This window comes from Lissotriton helveticus, chromosome 7 (genome assembly GCF_964261635.1).
Source record: "Lissotriton helveticus chromosome 7, aLisHel1.1, whole genome shotgun sequence".
NCBI lineage: Eukaryota > Metazoa > Chordata > Amphibia > Caudata > Salamandridae > Lissotriton > Lissotriton helveticus.
The window spans coordinates 1,718,402-1,743,019 of NC_136068.1; the positions used below are offsets into that span (position 1 = coordinate 1,718,402).

General features: G+C 51.3%; 1 protein-coding gene across 2 annotated transcripts in view; it reads right to left on the reverse strand.

Annotated features, from left to right (window-relative positions):
• Positions 1–24,618, reverse strand: part of LOC144766553 (fish-egg lectin-like) — a 282,265-nt gene that overhangs the window by 114,158 nt on the left and 143,489 nt on the right. For both annotated transcript variants that reach the window (XM_078650358.1, XM_078650357.1), the window contains one exon: positions 13,169–13,402. In XM_078650358.1, the coding sequence (XP_078506484.1) occupies positions 13,169–13,394 (226 nt within the window). In that variant the 5' untranslated portion in view covers positions 13,395–13,402. The remainder of the gene's footprint in view (positions 1–13,168; positions 13,403–24,618) is intronic.

Here is a 24,618-nt window from a genome sequence, read left to right on the forward strand (position 1 = left end):
GCCCCTGAGCTCCGGTTCTGTGTGGACTACCGGGGACTGAATGCCGTTACCAGGACCGATGCTCACCCTATCCCCCAGGCAGATGAGCTAATTGACCGTATGGGGGCCGCCCGCTACCTGAGCATCTTCGATTTAACAGCGGGCTACTGGCAAATCGGCCTCACCCCCAGGGCCCAAGAACGATCCGCCTTCTCTACCCCGGACGGTCACTACCACTTCAGGGTGATGCCATTCGGCATGAAAAACGCTCCGGCAACATTTCAATGACTCGTGAACCAGGTACTGACGGGCCTCGAAGGATTCAGCGCCGCCTACCTGGACGACATCGCTGTGTACAGTCACCACTGGACCGACCACCTCCGCCACCTGTGGGAAGTTCTACTCGCCCTCCAGCAGGCCGGGCTCACCCTCAAGGCCAGCAAATGTCAGGTGGGCCAAGGGTCCGTGACCTACCTAGGACACCAGGTGGGAAGCGGTCTGGTGGCCCCCCTCCAGCTCAAGATCGCTGCCATCCAGGCCTGGCAACCCCCTACGACCCAAACCGAGGTCCGGGCCTTCCTGGGGCTCACCGGGTACTACCGGCGGTTTGTGAAGGACTATGGCAGCATCGTGGGGCCCCTCACGGAGCTCACATCCAAGAAGAGCCCCAAAACGATCAACTGGACTCCGGACTGCCAATCGGCCTTCGAGAAGCTGAAGGCCGCCATGTGCACTGCCCCCGTGCTCCAGGCTCCCGACTACGGTCGGGAATTCATCGTGCAGACGGACGCCTCCGATCATGGCGTGGGGGCCGTCCTCTCCCAACTCAACACCGAGGGAGTCGATCAGCCAGTGGCATTCATCAGCCGACGCCTGCTGGCCCGGGAACAGCGCTGGAGCACCATCGAGAGGGAGGCCTTCGCCGTAGTATGGGCCCTCAAGAAGCTCCGGCCCTACCTCTTCGGCACCCCCTTTCGGGTGCAGACAGACCACCGACCCATGCAATGGCTGATGCAGATGCGGGGGGAGAACCCGAAACTGTTGCGCTGGTCCATCTCCTTACAGGGGATGGACTTCACCGTGGAGCATCGTCCAGGCCAGGACCACGCCAACGCAGACGGCCTGTCACGCTTTTTCCGCCTCGGCGAGGAGAGTCCCCAAGAGGATGGCTGACTCTCCCTGCCTTCAGCTGGGGGGGACGCATGTTGGACAGGCCTCGTGGCTGCGCCGTCCCCCCTCCGCACAACGGGGCCCGGACCCCGGCTCTCCCTGAATCCCCAGCAAGAGCCACCCCGGCAACCCCCCGAGGCAACCCACAACCCGTCCACAACGGGACGCCAGCTCCTGAACCCTCCCGTACCGGCTGGCCCTGGTCCCCGTCAGCACCATGGCCCCGGCCCAGCCACCATCTTTGGACACTACAGCATGAGGCCGCATGGCCTCGACTCGACCCCAACCCTGGGTCTGGCCCTGCCCCGACATCGAGGCACCAACCTCCACACAGGAGGTAAAGAGACCACTTGGCAGGTCAATGAAAGAAGAAGGCGTCAACGGCTCTCCTCCGCCGGGAGTCGATCACCCCCGGCCTCCCTGGGCGCTGGCTCCAACCCCCTGCTGGGTGTCGGGACCCCCTCATTCCGGACCTCCCGACCTCAAGGCGCGAGGGTCCGGGCATCAAAGGGATCCAGACCTATAACTGGGGAAGCCCCAGACCAGGAGGGCAGTTGTATCCTGGAGTCGAGAGACACCGAGAAGAACTCATCCTTGACGGACTGCTGGCGCTGCCGCAGCCCTGCCCTGTGAACCCTTCGTCTTGGCCTGCTGGCGCTGCCGCGGCCCACCCTCGTGAAACCATCATCTTGGCCTGCTGGCGCTGCCGCGGCCCTCTGCAACGTGAACTACCACCTTGGCCTGCTGGCGCTGCCGCAGCCCTCTGCAACGTGGACTACCACCTTGGCCTGCTGGCGCTGCCGCGGCCCTCTGCCCATTGAACCATCGCCTTAGCCTGCTGGCGCTGCCGCGGCCCTCTGTACTTGAACCATCGCCTTGGCCTGCTGGCGCTGCTGCGGCCCCTTCGTTGTCGACCTTCATCTTAGCCGGCTGGCGCTGCCGCGGCCCGACCTTGCAGACTCCTAAGCTCGAGGATTGTGAGCTTCTCTCTTACCACCCCCTGTACCGACCCGGTACCAAGACTGTCCCGCTACCCCTTTCCCTACAGAGACTAGAATTGAGAGGACCCTCGAGTCCTGAATCTCCTGTACCGCTGATAACCTTGCTGCAAGAACCCTATATAAAGAGTGTCGATCTCATCCTGGTGTGGTGTCTATCTGTGGGGAGGGTAGTGACTTGTCTGTACGATCGCCGGAGGCGGCCCTCATCGGAGGCCTCTCCCCCAGTATTCGGCCGACCCTCTGGGTCCCCGTCTAACAGTGACCTATCTGGGACACCAAGTGGGGAGTGGCTCCCCTCCAACCCAAGATCGACGCCATCATGGCCTGGGAGCCCCCGGTCACCCAGACAGCAGTCAGAGCCTTCCTGGGGCTCACTGGGTATTACCGGCACTTCGTGAAGAAATATGGGAGCATTGTGGGCCCCCTCACCGAACTCACTTCCAAGAAGCAGCCACAGAAGGTGCACTGGACACCCGAGTGTCAGACCGCCTTTGAGACTCTGAAGACAGCGATGTGTACCGCCCCCGTGCTCCAAGCCCCCGACTACAGCCGGGAATTCGTAGTCCAAACCGATGCCTCGGAGCACGGTGTCGGGGCGGTCCTTTCCCAAATCAACGCCGAAGGAGTTCATCAACGTGTGGCCTTCATCAGCCGACGTCTGCTGGCCCGAGAGCAACGCTGGAGCACCAATGAACGAGAGGCCTTCGCTGTGGTGTGGGCCCTCAAGAAACTCCGACCCTATCTCTTCGGCACCCACTTCCGGGTGCAAACTGACCACCGGCCTCTGCGGTGGTTGATGCAGATGCGAGGGGAGAACCCAAAGTTGCTGCGATGGTCCATCTCCCTACAAGGGATGGTCTTCACTGTGGAACATCGCCCCGGCAACGACCACGCCAACGCCGACGGCCTGTCCCGCTTCTTCCGCCTCGGCGAGGAGAACCCCCAACAAGATGGGTGACTCTCCCTGCCTTCAGCTGGGGGGGACGTGTGTTGGACCCGGCCTCGTGGCGTGGTCCCACTCCTCCCGCATGGCGGGCCCTGGACGGCATCGACCCCGGTCCTCCCCGCCCAAACTACCCTCTCCAACCTCAACGAGAGCCGCCACTCCTGGCGATCCCCGTCTCTCCCCCTCAGGAACACATCGACCCCTACTCGCCCCACTCTGCTGGTCCGGCCCCTATCCCGGGCCGCCATCTCAGGTCCCGACATCGAGGCACCAAGATCCGACCAGGTGGTAAAGTGGCCACTTGACAGATCAAGGAGGAGGAGAGGTTCGATGGCCCTCCAGCCGTCCCCGGACGCCTGATTTCGGTCGCCCTCCGGCCTCCCTGGGCGCTGGCTCCACCCCCCTACTGGGTGTCTGGACACTCTCATTCCGGCCCCTCTGACCCCCAGGCGCGAGGGTCCGGACATCAAAGGACTCCAGACCTATATCTGGGGCAGCTCTGGAATGGGTCGGGAGTTGTATCCTGGAGCTGAGAGCCCTGCAGATTGAATCGCGGCTGACCCTGAAAAGAACCCGCTACTCTGAACCCTGGAACTTCGGAGCTCTGCTGGCGCTGCCGTGGCCCGACCTCGCTGAACCATCCTCGGAGCCCTGCTGACGCTGTCGCGGCCCGACCTCGCTGAAACCATCTTCGGAGCCCTGCTTGCGCTGCCGCGGCCCAACCTCGCTGAAACCATCTTCGGAGCCCTGCTGGCGCTGCCGCGGCCCGACCTCGCTGAAACCATTTTCGGAGCTCTGCTGGTGCTGCCGCGGCCCGACCTCGCTGAACCATCTTCGGAGCCCTGCTGACGACGTCGCGGCTCGACCTGGCGGAACCCCCCAGCTCGAGGATTGAGAGCTGAGCGTAGGGTATCCCTGTGCCAGGCTGGTACTAAGACTGTCCTGCTACCTTATTCCCACAGTCCCCGAGACATTAAGGATCCCTTGATCCGTTTGTATATATATTGCTGAGAGAACCTGCCTTGATTGCTGATAAAGACTCTAAGAATCTATCCTCTTGTGTGGTGTCCATTTGTAGGGGTGTGATTGCTCGGCTGTAACGATTCTAGGAGAGGAACCTCACCCAGGAGGCCTCTCGACGGCGCTCGGCCAACTCCAGAAGGAGAGGTGGGTCTCGGGGTGGTCAGTCAGACAGCTTCTGCCTCCCCCTGGGATCGCCTCTCTAACAAGGCCCTTGGTAATATGCCCCTGTAATCCCAGCTGAAGAATTGGTCAAACCCTTCTAGTCAATGTACTCACATGTGGGGGGGGATAAGAGGAGGGGGAGGAAAGTTTAATCAAAAGGAAGATGGTTTATCTGTCAGACCCATTGAGTTTGTTTAATTGAGGTGACCAGAGCTATTAGGACTGGTCTGAAAAGGAAAGCCCCAGCTCCAGACAGGGTCCCTGTAGACCGATTTATTGAAAAGATTGACTTTTGAGCCCCCCTGGTCACAAACGTGTTTGAAGTAGGCCTGGGCAGAGTTTGCGGAGTGCCACGTGACCAAAAAACTCTGACAAGCTACGCGGGTTCTACAAGCTGAGAAGTGTTTTACGTTGTGCCGTTTCTGCTGATTTTTAGGGTTTGACGTTGGTTCCATGTGCAGCGTGAGAGGGCGCTGCTTCTTTCTGCTGCTGGAGTATATATTCTACTCGAGCAGCAGCTTCCTCAACACAAACCAAGGGTTTCTCAGCGCGAGCGGAAGTGACCATCCGCGACCGCCCACACTGAACTATCTCGCCAGGAGGTGCTCTGAAGTAAGATTTTCCTCACTCACCAACTCAGCGTTGATCAGCGCAAGCGAGGGAAAATTCTGCCCGCAGAGTTTTTCAGAACTCTGCGTACTAGGTGGAGCGCGGAGTGGGAAAAACTCTACAAACTTCACGAGCGGAGAGGAATTTCACACCCAGGCCTATTCAAAAGCTGTAGCACAGTGCGTTCCTTTACCCACCGGGAGTCAGTCTGTAATTGTGCAGATTTTCAAAAAGGAGAAAAACATGATCCAAGTTTTTGTAGACACATGTCCCTGTTGGAATCTATTCTTAAGGTGGTCAGAAGGGCAGTCTTGTCTAGATTGGAAGGTTGGGCAGAAGAAAATATTATTCTCTGCGATGTACATTTTTCTTTTTAGAAATAATCAAGCACTGTTGACCAGAGTCTGAACCTATATCTTTTTATAAAGATGTTGACGCCTCATCAAAATTACAAGGTCTTGTCAATTGGGAGATGCATCAAAATCCATGGGAACTACATAGAAACACCCAAACACCACCCATGGAATGCCTTCCCAGGGCAGAGTAACGCAACACAGCAATCTGCGTTGCTTTCCTATACTCCATATTTTTGAAGCCACTCAGAGCCACGCAAAGTGGCCTTTTTTGTGGCTACACAATTTTGTCTTACGGTTTGCAAGGTCATAAATTTGGACCCAAGTGTCTAAAAAGAAGCTTGGGGTCCCTTCCAGCTGTGCTAATCACATCTCCTCAGCAGGATTGTGAGTTCTGTTCCTTGAGGATGAAATTCATGGGGCTCGTCTATTATTCTGAGTAGGAATATTCAACATGACTGTATGAGCTTACAGGAGGCCTTGCAAACACCATGGGGGAATTTTATCAACAAATCATGCGAGAACATAGGAGTGTCTAGTTTTATCCAAATATAAGAGGGGGATAAGCAAAAGAGTTCTTAGTTCTAGGATTATGAATATCAAAACAGCAGGAAGGGAGGCGAGAGATTAAGCAAAGGGACAGTTGCAGCACTTGACCGTCCCGTAAAAGCCCCATGGCCCGTATTATGATAAGGGTGCACTTTCCTTGTTTGCTTCACGGAACACCTTACAACAGGTGTGCTGGGCACAAACAGGAAAAGTGTGCCTTATGATGGTGACGGTGCTGCCCCCAGGGCAGCTGCAAACTTGCATTGCCCCAGGGGGAGTGAGGTGAAGTAAGAACAAACGGCTGCTTCAATTGTTGTAAATTGACAGCAATCGGTTAGCATTAGCAGAAGCCATCCTGTATTTAGAATTTATCTTAGTTATCGTATCCGTTTTGTGAAAGCCATTTAGTATTTCAGGTAGCCATTTTGTTTGCCATGTGCTGCCACGTGCTCGCCATGTGCTCTGTCCTCCCTCAGTGTTGACTGCTCTTGTAATCTGCCTAGAAACAAACTATATTTAGCATCTTCCACCTTCGCACATGCTCAGAAGGGCCTAACTAGTAGAATGCACCTGCTTCTCTAGTATAACTGTCAGGCTATTTTTACTGCTGTATGGAGAAGTGTTAGACCTTGAGTTGGAGGGGGGCCACCAGACCGCTCCCCACTTGGTGTCCGAGGTAGGTCACGGACCCCTGGCCGATTTGGCACTTGCTGGCCTTTATGGTGAGGCCGGCCTGTTGGAGGGCCTGCAGGACCTCTCTGAGGTGGTGGAGGTGGTCTGTCCAGTGGCGGCTGTATACCGCGATGTCGTCCAGGTAGGCGGCGCTGAATTCTTCGAGGCCCGCCAATACCTGGTTCACCAGTCTTTGAAAAGTGGCTGGAGCGTTCTTCATGCCGAAGGGCATCACTCTGAAATGGTAGTGCCCATCCGGGGTGGAGAAAGCGGAACGTTCTTGGGCTCTGGGGGTGAGGCCGATCTGCCAGTAGCCCGCTGTCAGGTCGAAGGTGCTTAGGTAGCGGGCTGCCCCCATGCGGTCGACTAGTTCATCTGCTCGGGGGATAGGGTGAGCGTCGGTTCGGGTGACCGCGTTCAGACCCCGATAGTCAATGCAGAACCGGAGTTCAGGGGTGGTACCCGGGGCCGCGGCCTTGGGGACCAGGACGACCGGGCTGGCCCAGGGACTGTCCGAAGGTTCGATGACTCCAAGGGCGAGCATCTTGGAGACTTCTTCTTGGATGCATGTACGTACCCGATCCGGTACTCGGTACGCCCGGTGTCGAACAGGAGGACTGTCCCCCGTGTCCACGTCGTGCAGGCACCAGGAGGTGACTCCGGGTGCGAGGGAGAACAGGTTTGCGAACGGCAGCAGGAGGGCCCGGCAATCTTGACGCTGCTCTGGGGTCAGGGCCTCGGAGAGTCGGACCCCGTCCACCGAACCATCTCTTTCCCGGGTCCTCAGTAGGTCAGGGAGGGGCTCGGAGTCTCCTTCTGCGCCACTGTCGGTAGCCATCAGCAGGCTGAGCTCTGAGCGCACGAAGTGGGGTTTGAGTCTGTTGGCGTGGAGGACCCGGAGGGGGTTCCGGGGGGACTCCAGGTCGATGAGATAGGTGACGGACTCTTGCGCTCGATCACCTTGAAGGGCCCCGTCCATTTGTCCTGCAAGGCACACGGTTCGATGGGGGACATCACCCATACCTGCTGACCCGGTTCAAACTCGATGGAGGAGGCATGTTGGTCGTACCACTTCTTCATGTCCTCTTGACTGGCCTCCAGATTGGCTTTAGCGATCTCCCGGAATTTCCGGGTCTGATTGCGGAGGGTCAGGAGGTATTTGTAGACGTCTGGAGGGGTTTTTAGGGGGGCCATTTCCCATTCCTCCTTCACTAGGCTGAGAGGCCCGCGAACGGGGTGTCCGTACAGGAGTTCGAAGGGGCTGAAGCCGAGGGACTTCTGGGGGACTTCTCGGTAGGCGAACAGGAGGCACGGTAGTAGCACGTCCCACTGGCGGCGTAGGGGTTCTTCCAGCCCCATAATCATCCCCTTGAGAGTGCGGTTGAACCGCTCGACCAGTCCGTTCCCCTGGGGGTGATAGGGTGTTGTGAATCGGTAAGTGACCCCGCACTGCTGCCAGAGGGATTTCATATACTTTGAAATAAAGTTCGTACCCCTGTCGCTGACGACTTCCCGGGGGAAGCCCACTCGAGAGAAGATCCCCATTAAGGCTCGACCCACTACTGGGGCTGTTATAGTACGAAGGGGGATCGCCTCAGGATAGCGGGTAGCGTGGTCCACCAGGACCAGGATGAAGCGATGCCCCTGTGCTGTTCGGGGGTCCAGGGGCCCCACAATGTCTATTCCCACCCTTTCGAACAGGGTGGTCACCACGGGGAAGGGTTGTAGGGGTGCCTTGAGTTTGCGGCCGCTCTTCCCGCTGGCCTGGCAGGTCGGGCAGGACCGGCAGTGGTTGGAGACGTCATTTCTCATTTTGGGCCAAAAAAAGTGAGTCACCAGGCGGTGGTAGGTCTTGTCTTGCCCCAGGTGCCCAGCCAGGGGGACATCATGGGCCAGGTTCAACAGGAAGTCTCTGAAGTGGAGGGGCACCACCAGCACTTGCCCGGCCCCCAGTTCTGCGATTCTCTGCTCGCTGTACAAGAGATCATTGTCCCAATAAACCCAGTGGGCCCCGGTGGTGTCTCCTTGGCCCTGGGCGAGCGCTTGCTGTCGCAATCCCTCGAGGGAGGGGCAGGTCTTTTGCTCCCGCCGGAATTGTTCTTGGGTGGGCCCCCCTTCTTGACGCCACTGAGCCAGGTCGGGAAGCTCGGGGGGCTGTGTGGACCCCTCTGTGGTGGAGTCCGGGTGGTCGGTCTGGAGGAAGTCCTCTTCTGGAGCGATCGAGGGCGGAGGTGCTGCCCATTCGTGTTCTTCTGGTCCAGGGATGGTGCGGGTGGCCATGGACCGGGTGGTCACGCACGCCCAGTCCGGGAGACCCAACATCCCCAGATGCTCTCTTCTTTCAACAGCTGCCCACGGGGAGCTCTCAAGATCGTTCCCCAGGAGGCAGTCCACGGGGGCATCGTCGCGGACAGTTACTTTCAGCATGCCGGACACTCCTCCCCATTCGAAGGGGACGCAGGCCATCCGACACAGGCCCTCCGAGTTATCTGCCGATCGGACGGGGCAAAGCACGTTTGGCAGGATTTGTTCTGGGGTCACCAGGTGACAACGGACGGCCGTCACACTGGCCCCGGTGTCACGCAGGGCCTCGGCCTTGCGCCCATTTATGCTCACCCATTGGCTGTACTTCCGAGTGTTGGCGGGCAGGGGAGTCCGCTGGACCATGTCTCTTCCTCCTAGGCATGCCAGGGTCATGGCGGCGGGTTCCCACTCGCACTGCTCCGACTCGTAGGCCTCAGAGTCTTCGGAGACTTGTTCTTCTCCTAGGGCGGCGGCCGCCACCTGGCGGGGCCCGGGAACCTGGTTCTTCGGGCAGGTCGGGTCACTGGCATAGTGGCCGACTCGCTGGCATCGATGACACGTCACGTTGGCTCGGAACCCCGGGCGCATCGGGGGGTTTCCCCGGCCCGCTGGGGGCGGGGTGGCGTTAGCGGGAGCGGCTGGGACCGCGTCTCTGCCCCGGCCCTGTCCTCCACCTCCTCCCCGGGGGTGATGATGACCTTGGTTGGTTCTGTTCTGCTCGTTCGGCCCACTCCGGGCCACTCGGGTGCTCTCCCACCGGTCAGCCTCGGTGGCGAGCTGCCGTGGGTCAGTCAATTTACTGTCGAGGAGGTGCTGCCTGAGCTCGACGAAGCAGTTGTTGGAGAGGTGCTCCCACACAATGAGATTGAAGAGTTGTTCGTAAGTGGTTACGTTGTTACCCTTGATCCATCCCTCGAAGGCCCGGCTGAAATAGTTCACGTATTCCAACCACGTTGTACCTGGGATCCGGGTGCAGTTGCGGAACCTCTGGCGGTACATTTCGGGCGTAAGCCCATATCTACTGAGGAGGGCGGCCTTCATGTGGTCATAGGACGTCATTTGATGGTCCGGAAGCTGCAGCAGGGCATCACGGCCCTCATTGACGAATCTCCCCCATAGACCGGCTCCCCAGTCACTTCGAGCGACCCGGTGGGCAGTCATGGCGATCTCATAGGCCTTGAACCACTGCTGTATGTCGTCGTTTCGGTGATATTCTCGGACCACATCCTTGGGGATGTGGACCTTCTGCTCGGTAGTACCCGGGGAGCGCGGTGGCTCGGGCACCCCTAGGTTTTTGTTCAGTTTGCGTATTTCTATCTCCGCTAGTTTGCACTCGTGCTCGTATGCCAGTCTTTTTTCTTCGAGATCCCTCTGTCTCTGTTTTTCCTCTCGCTCTTCTCTGAGCCGTAAGTGTTCTAAGTTTATTTTTTGTTCCTCCAGCTTCAATTCTCCGTCTAATTTGAGTCGTGCCAAGTCTAACTCGTGTAATCTATTTTTTCCCCGCTCCTGGATCTCTTCTCGGGAGGGGCCTGTTCTCCGTTCTTCCGTCAGGGTGGTGTTGACTTCCGGGGCTACGGGGTCCCGGGGGGTTGCGGTATTCGTCTCTGTCCAGGCCTCTAGGGCGCTTTTGAAGTCTTCTTTTGTGCTTAGCCCGGTGGTAGCAATGCCTAAGTCCATGCAAAATTGTTTGAGCTCTCGGTGGTTGTATTCTTCCAGCCTTTCCATCTGGAACTTCTCTGCCGATCCGCTCTCTTTGGTCATCATTGTGGTTTTAGTCGTAGGGTGAGTTCCTGTCTGTACGGTACGCGTTGGTTCGGATCGCGCCGCTGGCCACCAATGTTAGACGGGGACCTGGAGGGTCGGCCGAGCACAAGGGAGAGGCCTCCGGTGAGGACCGTCTCTATCGATCGCACAGACAGGTAACTTCCCCCCCCACAGATGGACACCACACGAAGATCAGGGCAACACCTTTTATAGGCAACTCTTGGAGTAGGGTGGTACGATACAAGGCGATCAGGACACGATGATCCTCTCAATTCTAGTCTCTAGTAGGGGAAGGGGGTAGCGGGACAGTCTTGGTACCCACAGGTACTGAGGTGTAATGGTGGTAGCTCACAATCCTCGAGCTCGGTGTTCGGAGGGGTCAGACCGTGGCAGCGCCAGCAGGTCCCGAAGAGGTCGTAGGTGGCAACGGGCCGCGGCAGCGCCAGCAGGTCCCAATGAGGATGAAGGTTACGTCGGGCCGCGGCAGCGCCAGCAGGTCCCACGAGGATGAAGGTTGCAGAGGGCCGCGGCAGCGCCAGCAGGTCCCACGAGGATGAGGGTTGCAGAGGGCTGCGGCAGCGCCAGCAGGTCCCACGAGGGTGAAGGTTGCAGAAGGCCGCGGCAGCGCCAGCAGGCAGGACAATAGTTCACAAGGCAGGGCTGTGGCAGCGCCAGCAGTCCGTCAAGGATGAGTTCGTCGCGGTGTCTCTCGACTCCAGGATACAACTGCCTTCCTGTCCTGGGGCTGCCTCAGTTATAGGTCTGGCGCCCTTTGATGTCCGGACCCTCGCTCTTGGAGGTCGGGAGGTCTGGGATGAGGGAGTCCAGATACCCAGCAGGGGGGTGGAGCCAGCGCCCGAGGAGGCTGGGGGTGCTCGGCACCTGGCGGGGGAGAGCCATCGACACTTCTTACTCCCATTGACCTGCCAAGTGGTCCGTTCACCTCCTGGGTGGATGGTGGTGCCGGGATGTCGGGGCCTGGCCAGGCCCAGGGTCGGGGTCGGGCTGAGGCCGCGCGGCCGCGTGGTGCCGTGTCCAAGATGGCGGCTGGGCAATGGTGCTGACGGTGGCCCGGGCCCGTGACACAGGGACATCCGGGAGCAGGCGTCCCATGGGGGACGGGGTGCGGGTTTGTTCTGTGGGTAGTACCTGGAAGGCCGGGACCCGGGCCCTGTCCTGCGGGGAGGGAGCGAGCCCTTCATGGGGCCTGTCCAACAAGAAGTAACTCTCCTCCCACTTTGTTGAGCAAGCAGATCTTCTATGCCAATCGTAGTAATTTTTGCATGCTTACATGAGCCAGGACTGCCCCTTGGTCTTATGCTGACTATGTAACTCTAAGCATATATAAGGCCTCTGTTTTCTGCACTCCTCAGACTGCCTCATTCAGTTGCTAAGGCTTCTGTGTGACGTAGTCTCACTCATTTGAGGTTAATAAAGATGTTCTTTTATATTTCAGCTTCTGTGCCAATTTCTTCTTTGTTGGTTTAAAAGGACTAAATATCAGTGGGACCCCTAAGAAGGTTTCTTGAATTCTTCAAAATGCCGCTCCATATTTCACTGTGTAGGCCGCATGCCGTCTGCACTTTTAAGAGGAGAGAGAGATCCCCTAGCAGACGGGTGCAGTGAGTGACTCCACCTGCCGGCAAGGGAATGTCAGGGAGGGCCCATTGGACCCCCTTTCTACCCTTTAGAGTGGTGCCTGTAGGAGGTGCACTGAAAAAGCTCCACCCTTTTTGGCACACTCAGTGCACCTCTTAAAACCATGTTTGCCTCTGCGCCCATGTCCATTATACGGCAGGGCACAGGGACAAATGGATTTCAATTCCCCCCTGAGAAAGCGCTGGCGCTACAGATGCGGCAGCGCTGCTAGTATCACAGGAGGGGGCGGGGCCACACAAGTGTCTGCAGCCCCTTCTGTAATACCAAAGTGCCCTAGGGGTGCACAGAGCGAGTGCAAATGCCCGCGGTGCCCCCGGGGCATTTCTGTATTACGGGCCCGATGTACAGCCTTACAGTACTATAGTACAGAATCTGCAGCACAGGTTTTTAATGACCGGTTCCGTTTAAATGTTGTACATTATTTTTTTGCTCTCAATGAAGAAAATTCTTTTAATAGGCAATTACCACTCTGCCTACGTGACACTTGGCAGAGCAGTGGACACCTCATTCAATCTTCTCTTGTAGCTATTACGACGTACCAAGGCAAAAATATATCACACCCTTGCTGAAAACCTATATATTTTGTGCAATGCAGGCCAGCCCGGATGTACTATTTACAGGAAGTCTTTTATCATCCACAAATGTGCTCACATGTCCTTTGATACAAGTTGAGTAATGTAGGAATATCATTTAAATTATAAGTATTCTTTCTTTTCATATTGTGAATATGAGATATATTGTTGTATTGATGAGGGTATGAAAAATTATATGTAAAATAATTTAGATAACCGAATTTTTGTGCACGTTAAGGATAGTTAGAAAAATCTGAATTGTAAGTTTTGATATTGTATTATATGATGATTTGACTATAGTCGAATAAAGTTTGTTTGTTTGATTGATTAATTGACACAGAACCATATCAATAAATAAACTGTGATACCTGGGTTTTACATATATTCTCCCACATATAACCTTACCAGAGGTCAGGGTCCAGGCTCCTCCCACAAGTTTATAGATCATGTTGGCATTGTTCACGCCCCACACTCCCGCGGCGCCGGTGGTGACGTGTATCAGGGCACCGGAGAGCTGAACCCACTGGCCATTGAACAGGGTGTAAATGTTTTGACCTTGATTCACTCCAAACACCAGTCCATTCCCAGCATCGATCTGCACCAGCGCTCCTGGAATCTGTATACAGGCCATGGGGATACCTTTAGGGGGAACAGAGATGTTTCATGTTACTGTGGTGAAGCTTCCATCTTTGTGAGCACCTGTGAGGGATCATAAAGCAGCCAACAGTGACTCCTGAGACCTGTCACATTAGGTCTGTCACAAGATGTACTGATTCTTCTGAGCATGGGGTTACGTTTAAGAACATCTGTAACAAGGTAGTTGATGACAGAAGAAAAGGCAGATTAGATGAGGCAGGTAAGACAACTTTCATTCAATAAGTCAGTGAGATGCTAAGAACAATATCTTAGAAACATGTTTCATTGAGGAGTGATAGGCAGGAGACAGTAGAGGCATTAGAGAGGATGGCGTGCCCTGTTTCATGACCTCACGTGTCAAGAGAAGCACAAATGAAAAGATAGAATAAACAGACACAGGGAAATGTGCATCACTGTGACTCCCGCTGAGGGGACGTGTTCTTCTCCTTCTAATATCTCCACCCTGGTGAGGTTCTGTAATTCTCGAGTCTGACTCCATTTTGTTCTGTGCCACCATTTTGTGTTGCCCTCACGGAGGCCTGTAAAGGTAGCCTGGCGAACAAAGTGGCCTGGCCTTCTTAGTTCATGTATACATTAACTAGGTTTCTTTTTGACTCTGAAATGAACTGTAAGATACTGACCTCTTCACCTGAAACTGACCTCGCAAAACCAATATCCCTGATCGATCTTTATCTGAGATTGCCAATCAATGTTCAGGACATCATTAACTTTTTAATTTCCTTGCACATGCTTTATCTTGTTCAGCATCTGTTACTGTTTTTTTTTTATGTTTCTTCATTACATGGGTTATGCTTTCAATTATAGGTTTGTCCGGCTTGTGGAGATTGAATTTGGGACATTCCTAATAATTAACTTTTGGGTTGGGATACTGTAAATTGAGTTTTTGCTATGTGATACTTTGTTTGAAAATGTATCTTATTGGCTAGAATTTTGTGCAGTGGGTGTACATTTATAATGTGAATATTGGGTATAAAAGGAGACATCTCGCCTTAGTAAAATGAGCAGTCTCCTGAGAATTTACACCGTGATGTATTTCTAGGATCACTGTTACTAGCTGCAGCTAATAAACTTGGTCTCTGACGCCATCCAGAAGTATTCTGTGCCTTTGAATACCAAGACAGGTGAACTCGAAGATCTTAGGCGTGCCCCTGACGCCGCTGGGTTACACCCCGGTTCTTCAACTGGCGCCCAACGTGGGGCGACTTCAGCGGTACTGGTCCAAGCCCGAAGATTGTGAGGAGCCCCGTGAGGAACATCTGGAGGACGGCCGCCACTTCATTGACCCCTGCATGTCGACGTGGACCGAAGGTTTTTTCTGCGAGGCTTCCCCTTTCCGACGGCTTCAAAGGACTGCTGCCCTGACTGTCGCCCTGTCTTGGACCCTCTTGTGATGATTTGTAATGCGAGATGTTAGACGGTCTTCTGGTGGCGTGACAGACATTTTGGTTAAGTATAAGTGGGTCGCTCCCACGACTTTGTTTTGTTTCTTGGTTTTGATTCAGCCATTGCAATAGTCGAAGCTGAGGGGTTCGTATATTTACGAGTGTATCATTTTTGATAACCCCTTGAAGTTTGAAGCAAGACTAGCGAGCTAAAGATGCCTGGTTTTGGCAAAATTAGGAAATGGTTTTGTTGTAGTTGTAATAAGGATTCCGATTGGAGGACTCGTGTCCGATACCTCCGGTTGGAACTCCAACTTATGAGCTCTATTCAAAGCATGGTGTGGGTCCCATTACCTTTAACGAAGTATGGGTCCGTTATACAAGGAAAGATGGTGTTTTACGATGGCCCCAACATGGTAGTTTTGAATCAGATGTTTTAGATAACCTAGAAGTTGCGCTATTTAAGAAAGCCCGGCCGGCGATGTTTGACTCTTTCCGTCTTTGGCATAAGGAAGCCAAACAGCGAGAAATTAAGCAAGCTAAGAGAGATCGGAAGGAAAGGAATATGTCAGTAATGCAAGCTGCTAGGCAGTTTAAGGAAGATGAAGAAGATCGTGCGATTGAAGTGTCAGATAGACAACATTGTATGGCTATTGACAAATGTTACCTGGCTTTGCCACCTCCCCTTTCAGATGTGACTGAAGACCTTGAAAAGGATCCTTTGATGTCACATTTACTGAGATTACCACCCCCGAATGTGCAGGGTGCTACTGCACCTCCGTTACCTCCAGTTGTTGCACCCCTTGTTGTCGTTCAACCCCCTGTTGTTGTTCCGCTACATGTTGCTTCACAGTGGTTCTTCCTTCCGCGGCGCAGCCCCCTCCAGGGCCGCCAGCTTTGCCACCAGCCTTGCCTCAAACTCCTTTGCCTTACACTCCTTTATCTTCGACTTCTCTTATTTCTGTCCCTACGTCTCTCTTGCCTCAAAACACTTTGTCTCCTGTCCTCGTGTCAACTTCTTCTCCTTCTGCTCGGCAACGAATGACTGGGACTGTCACTAGACTTTTTTCTCCTTTCTTTGGGTCACTAAATATGACCCCTGTTTCTGAACGTAAGCAGAGACGTAGTCAGCTTCCTGATCCCGAAGAGCGGGCAGTGTTAGATCTCCTTGCTCGTAGATGGGTTTCAAATGCCTCCAAGTACAGTCCACAAGTGGTTATGGATATCTTCCTTCAGTGGGAGGCACCAAAACAAAGGTATGTTTTTGATGTCATGTGTACCTTCCTTCGTCAGGAGTGGGAAGATAATGAGTTGGGTTCAATTCCACTGGAATTGATTAATGTTCAGTCTGAATTTGCTAAAGGAACGATAGTGGGTTCCGATGTTGAGGAAGCGGTAGAGACACTACTCACTTTTAGGTCTAGACTTCCACCTCAGTCATTGTTCGAACCTGACCCTTCTGTTAGGAGAAAAGTGAAGCAGTATCCTATGAGAGAGGTCCCCCCTGTATGGAGAGAGGCAGTTGTGGCTGATGCCGCTCATGGTATTGTGGCTGCACCGGCTCATTTTCAGCGAGTGTGGGTGCATGTCCCTTGGAAGAGAGCTGAGGTCCTGGCTCTTAAGCAGACATTGCCTGACCCCCGTAAAAATCCTGCTGGTTATTACAAGGAGTTGTCTCAGACAGTTGATGCGTGTGTTATGAATTTAGCTGACATAGATATGTTGATGGGTAATGTAGTTCCTCAACCCTTGTGGGCGAAGAGCCGTCATGAGGATCACGCGCCAGAGTTAGGAGATACATGGGTTAATATTACTGCTGCAGATGGTCGGCAGGTAGGAGGTGCCAAACCTGAATCCTTAGTTGCAGAACTACCTGGTAGAATTATTAATTTAATGAAAACTATGATGCCTCCTTTGCGGTTGAATTGGGACAAGTTAGCAGCATGCAAACAAAAGAAAGATGAGAGTGTGTCTGATTTCTTCACTAGCCATTCATTGATCATAGTGGTCAGGACATGAGTACAGAAGGTGGTCAGAGGTTGTTTGTAGATAAGTTTGTTTCTAATTTACTTCCTGAACTTTCTAATAAGTTAAAGGACTCTGAGAGTTCATGGGCTGTTTCTTCTTCGGCCCAGATATTGGCTACTGCACAATACTATGAGAATAGAGATAAAGATGAGAAGGATAAAGTAGAGAAGAAGACTAGAGAATTAAAAACGAAAGTTCTTCTGCAGCAGGCTTATCCGCCTCACCCTAATCAGCGTCAGTTTCAGCAACCCCACAGTTTTAGAAACTGTTGCAGAAGCCTGAGTCTTTTGCTTCGCGACTCCCGCTAGGCCCTAATCAGTGTGCTTATTGTAAAGAGGAAGGTCACTTCAAGAATAGTTGCCCGATCTTGCTACAGCGTGCGAATGGTATGTCTGGTCTGAGAGGTCGTGGTGGTTTCCAACAAGTACCTAGGGGTAGGGGACGAGGTACGTTTCCCCAGAATGAACGTTCCTTTTCCCCTCAGAATTTTATAAATTATTTTGACCAACAGAATGTTCTGACCTTCAGTCCACTCAGTACTACACTGATGATTATTATGTTGGAAGTGAGAGTGCTGGTTTTAATGATAGTTAGGACAGCCATGGACAAAGGGAGATGGTAGTGTCAGTTCCAGTAGGCCAGAGTGGACCTTATGTTGAAGTGATTACATCAGGTATGGCAGAACATTTTCTTTTGGATACTGGTGCAGCAAAGAGGTCTATCATGCACTCTAAACTCCCTGGCGCACCCTTGTCTGGCTTGACTAATGTTTCGGTAGGATTTTGTGGTGCCCCAGTACGTAACCCGGTTTCTTGTCCTTTACCCCTTTCTATTGGTCCTTGTGAATTGGAGGCTCCCCTTATTCTAACGACTGGCTGTGGCGAGAATTTGTTGGGTTTGGACTTGTTGAAAAGATTGCATGCGACATTACATTGTTCTCCTTTGGGAGTACATCTTACGGTGGTTAAGAATGTGATTTCCCTGATGTATCTGTCTAAGGATCGCCTTCCACTGGAACTGCGTTCTCTCCCTGATACACTTTGGGCTACAGGTCCTAATGATGTTGGTCTTTTGCAAATTCCACCCTACGTTGTTACCCTTAAGTCAGATGCTAAATTACCTCGCATTCCTCAGTACAAAATTTCCAGTGATGGCGAAAGAGCTCTTTTAGCGATTAACTATGATTTGGTTGAGAAAGGTGTGGTTGAAGAAACGAGAGGCAATGTGTGTAATAGTCCTGTTCTGCCTGTCCTTAAGCGTACTGACTCTTTTCAGCCACCTCTGTATCGGTTTGTGATCGACCTTCGAGAGGTCAATAAGATTGTTGTGCCACAGTTTCCTGTTGTCCCAGACATTACTGCTTTATTGACTATGATCCCCGCCTCAGCTGCTTGGTTTTCTGTTATTGATCTGAAGAATGCTTTCTTCAGTATTCCGGTTGCTGAGGAAAGTAGGGATATTTTTGGCTTCTCTTTAGGAGGCCGCAGTTTCCGGTTTAAACGCGCTCCTCAAGGTTATTGTGAGAGTCCCTCCATTTAAGTCGGGCTTTGAAAACTCAGCTTGATACTTTTGCATTGCCTTCTGGTGCTACTCTTATCCAGTATGTTGATGATCTGTTGGTTGCTGCTGATGATGAAGAGATTTGTAAAGAAGTTACTCTTTCTTTGTTGCGACACCTGTCTGACCTTCATCATAAAGTGTCACCTTCGAAGTTGCAATATTGCCGGCAAGCAGTGACCTACTTAGGTCATCTCTTGTCGAAGGAGGGAAGACGATTGACCCCAGAGCGTATTCAAGCGATTGCCCAAATGACTGCCATGCACACAGAGAGAGGTGCGTGCCTTCTTAGGTATCACCTCGTATTGTAGACAGTGGATTCCGAATTTTTCTTTGCTAGCGAAACCTTTGTTGGCACTTACTATTAAGGACACACCACACCCTCTTCCTTGGTCTGACAAATGACAGAAGAGTTTTTCTGAATTGCGTGATGCATTGTGTTCTGCTCCGGTGTTGGGTACCCCCGACTATAGTAAACCTTTTACACTTTATGTACACGATAGAGAAGGTTGTGCGTTGTCAGTATTGACGCAACAATTTGGAGACAAGCAGCGCCCATGTGCGTATTTTTCAGCCACTCTAGATCCGGTAGCTAGGGCATTGCCTAGTTGTCTAAGAGCTACTGCGGCAGCGGCTGTTTCTATCCGACAGTCTGCTGGTTTGGTATTGGATAATACATTGATTGTGATGGTCCCACATGCAGTGGATACCCTATTGAATAGAACAAAGACTCCACATCTTACCAGTGCACGTTTGTCAGGTTATGAGTTGACGCTTTTGGCTAGCCATGTGCACATCAAGCGGTGCAACACATTGAATCCAGCTACATTGTTGCCAATTTTTGTAGAGACAGATGCTCAGGAACAGCATGACTGATTTCTCCAGACAGAGGAGGAAACGAAGGGTAGAGTTGATCTGAAAGGTACTCCTCTTTCGAATCCTGATGGTACCCTATGGGTAGATGGTTCGTGCTTTAAGCTTCTGAATGGAGAGACGACTGCAGCATATGCTGTCACAACCTTGCACACGATTGTTGAAACAGCACGTATTGCACAGAATTCAGCACAGGCAGCGGAGTTGATAGCATTGACTAGAGCGTGTGTGTTGTCAAAAGGAAAGAGAGTGAATGTTTTTACTGATAGCCAATATGCATTTAGCGTGGCTCACAGTTTTGGTCGTTTGTGGAAAGAGAGAGGATTTCTTACTTCCCATGGTACGAAAATTCAGCATGGACAATTAGTGAGTGAACTCCTTGAATCACTTACTTTGCCAACTCAAATTGCGATAGTAAAGTGTAGTGCGCATAAGAAGGTTACGGATGATGTGGGTCGAGGGAATGCGTTTGCAGATGAAGTAGCGAGAGAAACAGCGAAAGATGTGACGAGTCGGATGTATGTTGCAGGTCCTGCCAGATGAGTTGTGGAAGGAGGAATGTGTGAAGATACAACAGAAAGTGTGAAGATGATTCAGGCAGAAGCTACTGAGAAAGAATTGAGTATGTGGAGAGAGAGTACTGGAATGTTGGATTCAACAGGATGTTGGGTTGAGTTGTCAGAGCACCGGCGATGGTTGTTGTCGGATGCATATGTGCTTCCGGTGGTTACCATGACTCATGGGCTGGCTCACATTAGATCAAAAGGGATATGTAAGGTGTTGGCTCCGGTATGGTAGAATGGTGGAATTCCTAAGTGTGCTGAGAATTTGGTTAAACATTGCATGATTTGCTTGATGCATAATCCTGGAAAGGGAACACTAACTCCAGCGGGTCATTTTGCTCCTCCAACGTATCCGTTCGAGGTGTTGCAGATAGACTACATACACATGGAAAGATGCAATAACTTGAAGTATGTCCTTGTGGTTGTTTGTGCCTTTTCCAGATGGATAGAGGCCTACCCCTAAAGGATAATACTGCCTTGTCTACAGCCAAGGTTTTGCTCAAAGAATTCTTTCCCAGATAAGGTTTGCCGAGGATGGTATGGAGTGATAATGGAAGTGAATTTGTGGGTCAGATTATGAAGAAAGTATGTGTGGGTCTGGGTATCAAACAGAAATTTCACGCTGCGAATCACCCCCAGTCAGCAGGCCTGGTCGAGTGCTATAATGGCACTCTGAAGCTAAAGTTGGCCAAGGTACAAGCGAGCTCCGGTCTTACATGGCCCGATGCCTTACCATTGGCACTTTTGTCCACGAGAACGACAGTACATTCTCGTGTGGGACTTAGCCCATACGAGATTGTTTTTGGACGCCCAGCGAATGTCTGGGGTGTGCCGAGGCCTAAGAAGTACAGTGATATCGAGTACCCTATGTTGGTTAACTACTTACATGATTTGACTGCTAAATTGCGTGTTCTTCACCAACCGTTCCATGACACTTTGCCTTCAGTTTCTGTAGACGCAGGCCACACGATTCAACCTGGTGACTGGATTCTAACCAGGAATTTCCAGAAGTCAAAGAACTTGGAACCAAGATGGACCGGTCCATACCAAGTCCTGTTATCAACTCGGACTGCTATTAAGGTGTTCGGCAAGAAAAACTGGGTACATGGTACCCATTGCAAGAAGATACCTTTGCCCTTACCGTACGATAAGTGGGTCCGGGAAGGTGTTGCCGATTCCGAGAGTGAAAAGGTTCCAAGATTTGTACCTTTTAGCGATGCACATCTGGAATGGACTCAGTCAGAACGTGCGGATAATGAAGTCTTGCAAGAAGCTGTGCCGCCGTGTTTGAGATTTGATACTACGTATCCAGAGACACTCTTTCAGGATCAAACTGTGCCTGGTAAAGAACACTACAACTTAAGGTCTAAAAAGGACAAATAAAATCTGAATTTTTTTGTGAATTACACTCTTTCAGACAAAAGACTATTTTTATTTTTATTTTTTGAACCACCATCCGGGTTCAGCTGCAGGGTCGCGGTATAAGACTTAAGGGGTGGCCGGCGTATTGACGAAAGGTCTGCGGTTCTAGGGACGTCTAGAATGCCTGGACGCACACTTGAGTGAAGAAGGAAAATTGCGCGAGCAGCACGTTAGAGGATGGAGTCTGTTGTAACTGAAAGAGATGTTGAGAGAATAGATCTTAAGACAAGATTTTGTACATTGATATATAGCAAATGTTTTATAATATTGTGCTTTTTGATGTTTTTAAGTATCACATTAGCTTGTGTGGGTTGGATTGTCTATGTTACACAACACACATCTGCACCCACCTCTCAACCTATGCTTTCTTTCACTACTGTTTCTTTGCACCAGTTTTATACGTTGCCTGAACATGAACAAACAAGGAGATCATAATTTGTCAACAACTCGTTCATACAGTTGTTGCATCAGCATCAGTTAGTAGTAGATACCACTAATAGTTGGGTTTGTGGTCTTATGCCTCATACGACAGATAAAGGTATGCCATATTTGGTTTTGCCTTTTTCTTTTAATGGGTCTGTGTGGGCTTTTCAGACCATGTTTATCTATGCAAATGAGGTACGCCCCTTACGTTCCCTTAAAGATAACTCCAGCAATAGTGCCTTAATAAGGGGAATAGTAGCTATGATCCGAGATATTGATGCATATAATACTATCCCTAAGGATGAGGTGCAGGCTTATGTTGGTTGGAACGTGACTGGATATAGTACCAGCTTGACAGAGAAGGAGAGACGAAAAAGGTCTCCCCCTATTTGGATTGTACCCCACCGAGGCCATTTTTGTCTGCAAGGTACTGGTCGGAATCCGAAAGCTCAGCTAGGTAAGAGTGTGTGTGCTCAAACCTATGTCTATTCATCCCGGACTTCTCCACCGTTTGTGCCAGCTAAAGGCACATATTTTGTTTGTCATGACAGAGCCTACACATGGTTGCCATCTAATTTTTCAGGAACATGTTATGTGGCGTCTTTGCTTCCCCCTACATACACTACTGCTTCAGACTATCATAGAACGAGATATGGTAGAGGTGTCTTTAATCAGGAAGATACTGCAGCACATGAAGTCGCGTTGTTGAAGCTACTATTAATGAGACAGCAGGTGCTCTTAGTAATGTTACAGCTGAGCTTCAAGCGGACCGCCGTATGACTTTGCAGAACCGTATGGTATTAGACATCGTACTTGCAGATCGAGGAGGAGTATGTAAATTGATTGGATCTAGTTGCTGTGTTTACATACCAGATAATGCCCCTACCAAGCCATCTCTAGGTTGCATAAGATCTCTGAGTCTATCCATGTAGACGAAGGAGACTGATCATTGACGGGATGGTTTTGGGGACTGCTGTCCAAATGGGGATGGAAGATTCTGACATTCCTTGGTATGGTTTTAGCCATCCTTTTCTCTTGTTGTCTTTGCATCCAGTGTGGTCCCGCCATTTGTAGTCTTTGTGCTACTATGTGTGTTCGGAGATCTGTCCAGAGAGAAGTAGAGAATAATAAAATGATGCTACAGCAACACTTTGATGACCTAATGAATATTGATATAGACCTAGATTCAGATTAACATGAGTCTTAGGTTATTGCCTACGTAATGGCAAAAGGAGGGTCTGAGGTTCTGTAATTCTCGAGTCTGACTCCATTTTGTTCTGTGCCACCATTTTGTGTTGCCCTCACGTAGACCTGTAAAGGTAGCCTGGCAAACAAAGTGGCCTGGCTTTCTTAGTTCATGTATACATTAACTAGGTTACTTTTTGACTCTGAAATGAACTGTAAGAAACTGACCTCTTCACCTGAAACTGACCTCGCAAAACCAATTTCCCTGATCGATCTTTATCTGAGATTGCCAATCAATGTTCAGGACATCGTTAACTTTTTAGTTTCCTTGCACATGCCTTATCTTGTTCAGCATCTGTTACTGTTTTTTTTAATGTTTCTTCATTACATGGGTTATGCTTTCAATTATAGGTTTGTCCGGCTTGTGGAGATTGAATTTGGGACATTCCTAATAATTAACTTTTGGGTTGGGATACTGTAAATTGAGTTTTTGCTATGTGATACTTTGTTTGAAAATGTATCTTATTGGCTAGAATTTTGTGCAGTGGGTGTACATTTATAATGTGAATATTGGGTATAAAAGGAGATGTCTCGCCTTAGTAAAATGAGCAGTCTCCTGAGAATTTACACCGTGATGTATTTCTAGGATCACTGTTACTAGCTGCAGCTAATAAACTTGGTCTCTGACGCCATCCAGAAGTATTCTGTGTCTTTGAATACCAAGACAGGTAAACTCGAAGATCTTAGGCGTGCCCCTGATGCCGCTGGGTTAAACCCCGGTTCTTCACTGGCTTGGTCTCCAGTTGATGCTGAGCCTTCCTCCTGGGCAGTGATGAAGAGTGGGCAGTGATGATGCAGCTCCCTGGTTCTCCGAACAATTAAGGCTCTTTAGACAACAAGTAAGGAGACAAGAGCGCTTATGGCACTCTAGCTGGAATTTTAAGGATAGAGAAGCACATAAGATCTTGCTCAAAAAATATAAATTGGAAGTGATGAAAACTAAACAGGATTACTTTACGGCTCTCACTTCCTCACTTTCATCTCCTAAAGAGCTCTTCAGAATTGTAGATTCCCTCACCTCTCTCCAGGCCCCAGACCCGGTGGTCGCCTCCCAGGGGCTCTGTAACGAAATAGCCTCTTTCTTTCAGTCCAAAATATTGGACATTCATAGTGCTTTGGAATCTCTAAAATCTTCCACCACTTTGCCCCTGGTACCCGCCATTTTGGATTCTAATGGTGCCGTCTCTCCTCGGGTCAGGGATCTTGAATCTTTTCCCCCTCTCTCCTACCAAGATCTTGAGATCCTTCTTACCAAAACCAAATCTGGATCTCCACTAGATGTATGTCCGCTAAAGATCCTAAAGCAGTGCAGAGAATCCCTCCTTCCCCCTCTGGTTGACATCATGAACAGGGCGATGGAGGAGGGCGTTTTTCCCCAGCAGTGGAAAAATGCTGTGGTAAAACCTCTGCTCAAGAAACCCTCTCTTGACCCTGGGGTTTTAAAAAACTTTCGCCCCATTTCTCTGCTCCCGGCTCCCGCAAAGATGCTAGAAGCCCATTTAAATAAACATCTTGCAGCATTTGTGGAGAACTCCGGATGCCTGGATCTTTCCCAGCATGGATTCAGGAGGGAACATAGCACCGAGTCTGCCCTCACCATAGTGCTTGATAACATCCGCACGCGGGTTGATGGGGGTCAGACCTCCCTCCTGATCCTCTTAGATCTCACGGCGGCTTTCGATACCCTCTCTCCCTCAGTCTTAAC